General features: G+C 59.3%; 1 protein-coding gene across 1 annotated transcript in view; it reads right to left on the reverse strand.

Moving 5' to 3' along the window:
* The window catches only part of PARP1 (poly(ADP-ribose) polymerase 1), a 133,469-nt gene that overhangs the window by 5,138 nt on the left and 118,320 nt on the right, over positions 1–10,011 (reverse strand). The window contains exons 15-19 of the mRNA XM_015558953.1: positions 9,229–9,387; positions 3,769–3,852; positions 2,531–2,653; positions 1,892–2,020; positions 420–518 (exon numbers count right to left, since the gene is read on the reverse strand). Coding sequence (XP_015414439.1) covers positions 420–518; positions 1,892–2,020; positions 2,531–2,653; positions 3,769–3,852; positions 9,229–9,387 — 594 coding nt within the window. The remainder of the gene's footprint in view (positions 1–419; positions 519–1,891; positions 2,021–2,530; positions 2,654–3,768; positions 3,853–9,228; positions 9,388–10,011) is intronic.

The following is a 10,011-nucleotide window of genomic DNA, read 5'->3' on the forward strand; positions in this document are numbered from 1 at the left end:
ACACCGGTTAGGCTGATTTTTAGACAGAGGGCAAGGGAGGAGGGGGAGGAAGGGAGGAAGAAAAGAGAGAGCCACATCGATTGGTTGCCTCCCACAGGTGCCCCAACTGGGGCTGGGACTGAACCTGTAACTGACTGGGAATTGAACCAAGACCCTTCAGTCTGCGGGCTGACGCTCTAACCACTGAGCAAAACTGGCCAGGGCAAAGCACTTCATTTTGAATCTCTGCTAATATTTCCTGATTCTAAAACCAGGTTTTAGAATAAACCCACCCCCAAACCAGGAGACTGCTCATTTTTCAGCTCAACAAATAAATGAAATTTCCCCTGGTCACTTCAAGCAAAGTTAACTGCTTGTTTCCACCCCGGCCCAGGCTGGAAGGAGGAGCAGGAAGGCCGGCGGGCGGGGGGAAGCCTCACCTCGAGGACTTTCAGGTCATAGGCGTTGTGTGTGGTCGCGTGCGTGTTCTTAACGTATTTCCTGATGATCTTGGCCTCCTCGGAATCTTTGTCCACCACCTGGGAGAAGGGCATCTCGGTATCAGAGCACTCACAGGTGGGAGAGCAGCACAGGCTCGGGGGTGCACAGGTCACATGACCATGGCCTTCATGAAGCCCAGATGGGACTGAGCCCCAGTCCCAGGTCCCAGGCCCCACAGCTGGGGGGTCCCAGGCCAGCGGCCCCACTTCCTTGGGCGTGCCTTCTTTGGGCTACGAGGAAACCAGAGGCCTGGGGCTCGGTCAACAGAGCCTTTAGAACAGGGAGCCAGCTCCCAGGTCCAGTCCAGTCCACGGAGGTAAGACATGTGGGCCAGGAGGGGGCGCCCCAAAGCCAAGACTTGCAAGCCAATGCGGCAACAGCCATGAGGCGTTGGAGGGCGGGGCTCTGGACTCCTCAGGGCCATGCACACCATGGCTCAGGGCACCCGCCCATCACCTACCTGTCACCGAGTTAAGAGAGTCCGTGCTAAACGAGAGCGTTATGAGACATGCTCTGTGTCCCATATTCATGTTCGTACCCAGTGTTCAGAAAAATAGGAATTCTGCTCTTCTTCCCAGCCTCTTAGCACAGCAGCCCCTCACACAGAACCAACCCAGAGCACCCCGCCGCGAAGGCGCCCCTAGGGCAACACACACGACACCTGATGCTTCCCCGCTCGGACCCACAGTCCTATGCTTCGTCCCAAGCAAGGAGCAAGGGCTCTTTTTAGTGACGCAGACCCGCCTCCCAGGCTCAGCAGACTCTAGGGAACGCGGCCCTGTCACTCTGCGGGGAGGGACACGGGGCCGAGTGGAGAGGCACCAGGGCAAGCCAGGAGCCGAGGCCGAGGCTGACATCCCCTCCCTCCCAGGCTCAGCAGACTCTAGAGAACGTGGAGCAGGGAGGGACACGGGGCTGAGTGGAGAGGCACCAGGGCGAGCCAGGAGCCGAGGCCGAGGCTGACATCCCCTCGGTCAGCCCCAGGGCAGAACAAGGACTCCGGGCGTCATGTGGGGACATGGCCACGCACCGTCTTACTGTGGCCCATCAGGCACTTCCACTTCTGAAACGGACACAGTCACTGATCTTCTAGGGCTCCGGCCGCTAAAGTCTCTAAATTAGACCCCCCTCTAGATGAGGAACGACCGTCCTGTAAGGCCCTCAGACCCAGTCTCTACAGCAAACTGAGGCCTGGGCGTGGACGCGTGCCCTGCAACCCCGGTGCTCAGCTGTCGGGGAAATGGCCTGCGGCTCTCCAAGGACAGCACCTGGGACGCGACAGCCAGGCCGGAGTTCGGGCCCAGCCCCTGTGCTGGGAAGCTCTCCAGGAGACTGGGCACACATGGAGATCTGGGGACCACGCACTTGGGGTGAGTGCGGAGAACGCTTCAGAAAGGGCGGGCCCTGTTACCTTAATGTCGGTTTTGAGCTTCTCATAGTTGACATCGATGGGGTCCTTGCTGCTGTCATCAGACCCTCCTCTGAGCAGACTGTAGGCCACCTCGATGTCCAGCAGGTTGTCCAGCATTTCCACCTTGGCCTGGAGGGACAAAGAAAACCCCTGAGGGAGGTGCCACGCGAGGGAGGAGGGCTCGCCCAGTTTTGGGACAGAAAACCGAATGCAGGTAACGGCCTGAGCGGACAGTGAAGGGGGGACTCCCAGCTGACCGGGCAGCCTGTCGTCCGTCCGGTGCACACCATGGAGGGCTCCTTGGAATGCAAGGAGGGCCCCTGTGGCAGGGAGGCGGAAGCCGTGAGGCTGTGGGAAGGCCGTCTCTCCTCTCGTACACACTGGTGACAGGTGGCACGCACACTGGCTGCCTTGCGAGGCAGGGAGGCTCCCCCACTCCCAGCTGTCCCCAGACTGATGAGGGGGAGCGCCACATCCACTCTGCCCGTGGTGTCCCCACACTGTGGGCAGAACCCCACTTCACAATGACGCCACGCAAGTGGCCTTCCCAGAGCTGGCCCTGCCCGAGGGACTACGAGGTGGAGAGGGAGTCGCGGGCAGCACCGGGGCAGCACCACAGCCCAGCAGACCCAGCGCTACCTGCACGCTGTCCGCGTTGCTCAGGAGCGGCGGCTTCTTCATCCCGAAGTCGTGGGGGATCAGGGTGTAGAAGCGATTGGAGAGATCCAGGATCTGGGAGTCGCTGCTGCCCTGGGACAAGGCCTTTGGGGGAGGGACAGACGAACACAGGCTGAGGCAGCCAGCGAGGCCCCGAGGGGTCCTGGTGAGCGCAGAGCCTTCCTGCTGGCGTCACAGCCCTGCAGCGCGGGACCTCCAGCCTCAAACCGTGAGGCTCAGCACACAGCCTCCCACAGCCTCCTTGGTACAGGAGCCGTGGGGTACAGATCCGCGGCGGGAACTGTGGTGTCTAGGTGCTGGGCTCCTGGGAATTGCTGTAAAATCCTTTCAACCTTCTGTATGCTCTGAAAACTTTCCATAACGAAATAAAAGGGGAAATCCCTTCGCTATAAAGTTCAGTCTGACCTCCTTCACCCGCTGAACGTCATCCTAAGACCGGGATTTACTTTCGGGGGGTCCAGGTGGCCCGGCACAGAGGGCCGTGCTCCCCTTTCTGCCACAGCGACAGTTAGTGCCCCGGAGGCCAAAGGTGCTCAACACATGCACAAGGAGCTGGAGGAGCTGGACACGGGTCCTGCATACTTGGCAGACACCGAGGTGGACCAAGGATGCCAGGGGGGCAGCAAGCTGGCATCCTGCAGGCCTGAGGCCAGTCTGCTTCTCACAGGGACATCGGCGTCTCTAGGTCGTAAACCTTCGGTCTGCGGCCGTGTGCCTGCTCTGTGCCGTGGGTGGGGACGCTGTCCCAGCTGGTGGGGACACTGCTCGAGACCAGCTCTACGGGATTTAACTGCCACGAGTCAGGGCCTCTACCCCAGCTCCAGCCAGAAAGCATTTCCCCGGCCCAACTGCTTGAAGGATCTGTGGAGGGGGGGAGGGGATATGAATGAAAGTAAGACATTACTTAGCTTTCTACCTGATAACCTCCTAGTAACTGCAAAAGAAATTCAGCCTAATTCTCAAGTATTTTATGAAGCAGGAGAACCAAATTCCTCATCAAGCTTACAGGAAGTTTACCACCTAGCTCATCCTGGAAACACTGCTAATTCACTGGTTCTGTGATCATCTTTCGCAGCAGCACTTGTCAAACTGAAAAAATCTCCATCATCACGAACTGTGGCCAGTACACCCACTGACCTTGAGTAAAGGTACCGCGCACCCCGAGACCAGCGGCTGGCGGGGGCTGGCCCCTCGCTTACCTGCTGGACCTCACTGAGGATCGAGTAGGCGGCCTGGATCTGCCTTTTGCTCAGCTTCCCCAAGGGCATCTTCTGAAGGTCGATCTGAGGAGACAGGGGATCCCCTTGAAAGGCAGGCTCCGTGCAGCATGGCGCCGGGCGAGGGGACGGGTCACCTTCCCAGGCCTCCTGGGCCCTGACGGACGCACCCAGAGCTGCCCATCTTCCTGGGAGATGCAGGCACCCAGCTCCGCAGACTTTGCAGTCCGACCCCCTCTCTGGGGCCGAGAGTCTATGAGAAGATTCTTGCTACTCCTGTGTCAGGAGAAGCCAGCCAGGCTCCCCACCCTGTGTTAGAGGTGAAAGAGCCCTAACTTCGGGAAGACGCAGCGCATTCCCAGCTGATTCCCGTGAGGACCAGGGAGCCACCGCAGTTCCCCGGGGGAAAACGACTACAAAGCGACTGTTAAGAGCGGCTCCTGAACATACGCATTTACAGCAAGTCGCCAGCGCCTCTCCACATCAGCCACAACGGGTCAAACATTCATTCACATTCATTCGCGCTGACGACACTGCTAGAGCGCACACCACCCGGGACCACCACCAGGAGAGGGAGAAGCTGACGTGGACAACAGCAGACCTGCAGCCAGAAGGTCTGGTCCCCAGCTACCAGCTGTGCACCCACTGCTCAGCCGTGGGCTCCTGTCTGTAAACGGGGCCCACATCCACCGTGAGTGACCTGCCTGGACTGCTCACCGGCCCCCACACATCTGTGCGCAGGGGACCCCACTCTGTATCCTCAGACACTGTCTCTGGGGCTCTTCCCAATGGATCCTCTGTTCCGGGGCCCAGACCCCACCTCACCCATCTCTGCATCCCCGGGACACAGATGGAGTCAACAAGCACCCGAGACACGGAACCACCGTGGGGAGTAAATGAAACAAGCCACGGACGTGCTCACCGTTCACCAGGCGCCAGCGGGGCCGGCATCTAATGGCTACCAGCCCGGGCGCACACGTGCCGCTGCACTCGCGGTGCCGCCGATCCCGAGGGGCCTGGCTGGTGGGGACAGTTAAGTAGCTGGAACTAACTCTGGGGAAGACGGTGGACAATCCGCTTTGAACCAAGGAGACGTGATAAAAACCGATCTTTAGCATGAAGTACAGCGTGGTTCTGAAAGCAATTCTAAGGGAGGAACTTTCCCAGGACCCGGGAGCCCCCGTTCCCGACGCCTCGTTGGCACGACCCAGGAGGTCCGCGTCCGCACCCACACCCGCACCCTTCCGAGTTCCAGCGGAGGAAGGGTTAAGTGGGGGGGCTCCCCAAGTGGTGCATTTCAATGTTTATTTTTAAAAGACGGGTCTCTCTAATCTGCACCCTCAAAACACACACACGGGCCCCAGGAACAAGAGGCGGAGTCAGCACCAGCCGCCCCCACGCCCGGCAAGCAGACTCGAGGCTCAGCCCTGCCACAGGCGGGGCAGCGGCTCCGGCAGCTCAGCTCTGGGAGGAACTGTGAGTGGGAGATGCCCGGGGCCCAGGAGCTGTCTCTGCAGCAAAGGGAGCTCCGCAGACTTTGCAGTCCGACCCCCTCTCTGGGGCCGAGAGTCTATGAGAAGATTCTCGCTACTCATGTGTCAGGGAGAAGCCAGCCAGGCTCCCAGCCCGTGTTAGGGGTGAAAGAGCCCTAACTTCGGGAAGACGCAGTGCATTCCCAGCTGATTCCCATGAGGACCAGGGAGCCACCGCAGTTCCCGGGGGAAAACGACTACAAAGCGACTGTTAAGAGCGGCTCCTGAACATAAGCATTTACAGCAAGTTGCCAGCGCCTCTCCACATCAGCCACAACGGGTCAAACATTCATTCACATTCATTCGCGCTGACGACACTGCTAGAGCGCACACCACCCGGGACCACCACCAGGAGAGGGAGAAGCTGACGTGGACAACAGCAGACCTGCAGCCAGAAGGTCTGGTCCCCAGCTACCAGCTGTGCACCCACTGCTCAGCCGTGGGCTCCTGTCTGTAAACGGGGCCCACATCCACCGTGAGTGACCTGCCTGGACTGCTCACCGGCCCCCACACATCTGTGCGCAGGGGCCCACTCTGTATCCTCAGACACTGTCTCTGGGGCTCTTCCCAATGGATCCTCTGTTCCGGGGCCCAGACCCCACCTCACCCATCTCTGCATCCCCGGGACACAGATGGAGTCAACAAGCACCCGAGACACGGAACCACCGTGGGGAGTAAATGAAACAAGCCACGGACGTGCTCACCGTTCACCAGGCGCCAGCGGGGCCGGCATCTAATGGCTACCAGCCCGGGCGCACACGTGCCGCTGCACTCGCGGTGCCGCCGATCCCGAGGCGCCAATCCCGAGGGGCCTGGCTGGTGGGGACAGTTAAGTAGCTGGAACTAACTCTGGGGAAGAAGGTGGATAATCCACTTTGAACCAAGGAGACGTGATAAAAGCCGATCTTTAGCATGAAGTACAGAGTGGTTCTGAAAGCAATTCTAAAGGAGGAACTCCAGGAGACGTGCTGACCCAGGGCAGCGTGACCGGAGCCGTGAGCAGGCTCTCCAAGCGGTGCATTTCAATGTTTATTTTAAAAAGACGGGTCTCTCTAATCTGCACCCTCAAAACACACACACACTGCAGCCAGAAGGTCTGGTCCCCAGCTACCAGCTGTGCACCCACTGCTCAGCCGTGGGCTCCTGTCTGTAAACGGGGCCCACATCCACCGTGAGTGACCTGCCTGGACTGCTCACCGGCCCCCACACATCTGTGCGCAGGGGACCCCACTCTGTATCCTCAGACACTGTCTCTGGGGCTCTTCCCAATGGATCCTCTGTTCCGGGGCCCAGACCCCACCTCACCCATCTCTGCATCCCCGGGACACAGATGGAGTCAACAAGCACCCGAGACACGGAACCACCGTGGGGAGTAAATGAAACAAGCCACGGACGTGCTCACCGTTCACCAGGCGCCAGCGGGGCCGGCATCTAATGGCTACCAGCCCGGGCGCACACGTGCCGCTGCACTCGCGGTGCCGCCGATCCCGAGGGGCCTGGCTGGTGGGGACAGTTAAGTAGCTGGAACTAACTCTGGGGAAGACGGTGGACAATCCGCTTTGAACCAAGGAGACGTGATAAAAACCGATCTTTAGCATGAAGTACAGCGTGGTTCTGAAAGCAATTCTAAGGGAGGAACTCCAGGAGACGTGCTGACCCAGGGCAGCGTGACCGGAGCCGTGAGCAGGCTCTCCAAGCGGTGCATTTCAATGTTTATTTTAAAAAGACGGGTCTCTCTAATCTGCACCCTCAAAACACACACACACGGGCCCTAGGAACAAGAGGCGGAGTCAGCACCGGCCGCCCCGACACCAAGCAGACTCGAGGCTCAGCCCTGCCATAGGCGGGGCAGCGGCTCCGGCAGCTCAGCTCTGGGAGGAACTGCGAGTGGGAGATGCCCGGGGCCCAGGAGCTGCCTCTGCGGTGGACAATCCGCTTTGAACCAAGGAGACGTGATAAAAACCGATCTTTAGCATGAAGTACAGCGTGGTTCTGAAAGCAATTCTAAGGGAGGAACTCCAGGAGACGTGCTGACCCAGGGCACACCTGCAGTGCCCGGGACACAGATGGAACCAACAAGCACCTGAGACACGGAACCACCGCGGGGAGTAAATGAAACAAGCCACGGACGTGCTCACCGTTCACCAGGCGCCAGCGGGGCCGGCATCTAATGGCTACCAGCCCGGGCGCACACGTGCCGCTGCACTCGCGGTGCCGCCGATCCCGAGGGGCCTGGCTGGTGGGGACAGTTAAGTAGCTGGAACTAACTCTGGGGAAGACGGTGGACAATCCGCTTTGAACCAAGGAGACGTGATAAAAACCGATCTTTAGCATGAAGTACAGCGTGGTTCTGAAAGCAATTCTAAGGGAGGAACTCCAGGAGACGTGCTGACCCAGGGCAGCGTGACCGGAGCCGTGAGCAGGCTCTCCAAGCGGTGCATTTCAATGTTTATTTTAAAAAGACGGGTCTCTCTAATCTGCACCCTCAAAACACACACACACGGGCCCTAGGAACAAGAGGCGGAGTCAGCACTGCCACAGGCGGGGCAGCGGCTCCGGCAGCTCAGCTCTGGGAGGAACTGTGAGTGGGAGATGCCCGGGGCCCAGGAGCTGTCTCTGCAGCAAAGGGAGGCTTCCGGGCGTAGCGGGGCTCTGGGGGTAGCATCCTCCGTCCCCAGGCACCACTCTGCTCTGGGCTCAGAATTCACCTCCTCGCGGGGAGCACCAGCTGCCCCTCCTGGGCATAAAGCTCCCAGGGTTACCATGTACACTATCCACGTGGTTACCCGACCCCATGGGGAACCCGCCAGGCAAGGGGCGGGCATCCTCCTCTCCACCTCTCACGAGCTGCCTCTAGCCCGTTCCAGGCAGGGCCCAGCCCTTTTCCTCCTGCAAAACTAGTTGCTCGTCTGAGTGAAAAACAGCAGCATGGTGTTTCTGCAAATCACAGAAAAACCAGAGTACAGGAAGCTGGGCGAGTGGGAGATGCCCGGGGCCCAGGAGCTGCCTCTGCAGCACAGGGAGGCTTCCAGGTGTAGCATCCTCCGTCTCCTGGCACCTCTCTGCTCTGGGCCCAGAATTCACCTTGCAGGCAGCACCAGGTGTCCCTCCTAGGCATAAAGCTCCCAGGGTTGTTACCATGCTCACTATCCACCTGGTTACCCGACCCCATGGGGAACCTGCCAGGCAAGGGGCAGCACCCTCCTCTCCACTGTTCACGGGCTGCCTCTAGCCTGTTCCAGGCAGGGCCCCAGCCCTTTTCCTCCTGCAAAACTAGTTGTTCGTCTGAGTGAAAAACAGCATCATGGTGTCATTCCACAGGAAGATACACACTTGGGTCTGACAATAGGTGAGGATTTCTGTAAATCACAGAAAAACCAGAGTACAGGAAGCTGGGAAAGACATGTGGGACAGTCCAGCTGGGACAGAGAGAGGGGCTCAAACCTCCCCCCCATGACATGTGGGACAGTCCAGCTGGGACAGAGGGAGGGACTCAACCCTCCCCCATCCCACCCCCTCACTCAGCCTGGGCCCAACCTCTTCCTAAAACAGCTGGAATGAATTTCATCTGCGAGCAAGTGTCAGAAGCTCCCTGCACTTTTGCCAACAGTGATCACAGCAGCTCTTCTGCTGGAGTGGGCTGCGCCCTGGACTGCCTGCTTGTTGGGCCACAGAGAAGATGCTACTGACGCTACCATGGCAACAAGGAGGAGCAAAGTGCAGGAGGACCAGGAACCCAGGGGACACTCTCCAACACACCTCTGCAAGCACCCAGGCCTCAGTACACCTCCTCTACCTCAGGCTTAAGAACAGGCAAAGAAGCCGAATCCAGTAAGAGCCACTGAGCGCGTCACCAGCTCAGCACTCCACTGCCCCCGGCAAAGGCTCGGACAGGACACTCGGGACGCACCTCATACTCCACCATGGCTTTCTTCATGCTCTCCACGTCGAAGATCATCTTGATGAGGTTCTGCACCGGCTTGGGGAGCTTGGACTTGGTTCCAGGGTTCACTGTCAGTTTCTTCACCGCCTCTTCATCCTTTGGGGAAACAGGTATGTTACGGAGGGAAGACAATCAGTAAGAGACCCCATTCAACAACCAAATCGGTGGTGGTGTTTGGGCTGCAGGTAGAGTACCCAGGACGAGTGCCACCAGCAAAAGGGCTAGGCACCCATCCACAGGGCTTGGGCGGCAGCTACCAGGAAGGGTGTGAGTCTGCAGAGAGATCGGACACTTCCAGGGCACCCCCAGTCCTCTGGACCGCCCCATATTCTTACCCAGCTGGCACTGCAGCCTCACACTCCCCTCACCCCCACTGTCTCCTGCCCTCAGGTTGCTGGTGTCCTGCATGGGAATCTGTTCGGTGCCCACTCATGCCCAACCCAGAAGAGCTTGGCAGCTAGGAGGGCACACCCTGGATCGAGGGACCAGTGGACAGATGCTCCCCCACTTCTCTTGCTCTGCCTCATCCCAGGGCCAACTGCGTGAGTGACTAAGTCTGTACAGCCTTCTCCGTCCCAACGCCTCAAGCCAGGCAGCCTGACAGTGCTCAGTGCATCCACCTTAGCCACCCGCACCCCAAACCCCACCCCTCCTGATAAACTAAGCATGAGGCTCGGCCCCCACTGCCTGACCACTCAGCTAAGCCAAGACCACACCGTAATGGAAATGCCTGAGCTTTTCTTACTTTTG

The sequence above is a fragment of the Myotis davidii genome, unplaced genomic scaffold (genome assembly GCF_000327345.1).
Source record: "Myotis davidii unplaced genomic scaffold, ASM32734v1 scaffold333, whole genome shotgun sequence".
In the NCBI taxonomy this organism is placed as follows: domain Eukaryota; kingdom Metazoa; phylum Chordata; class Mammalia; order Chiroptera; family Vespertilionidae; genus Myotis; species Myotis davidii.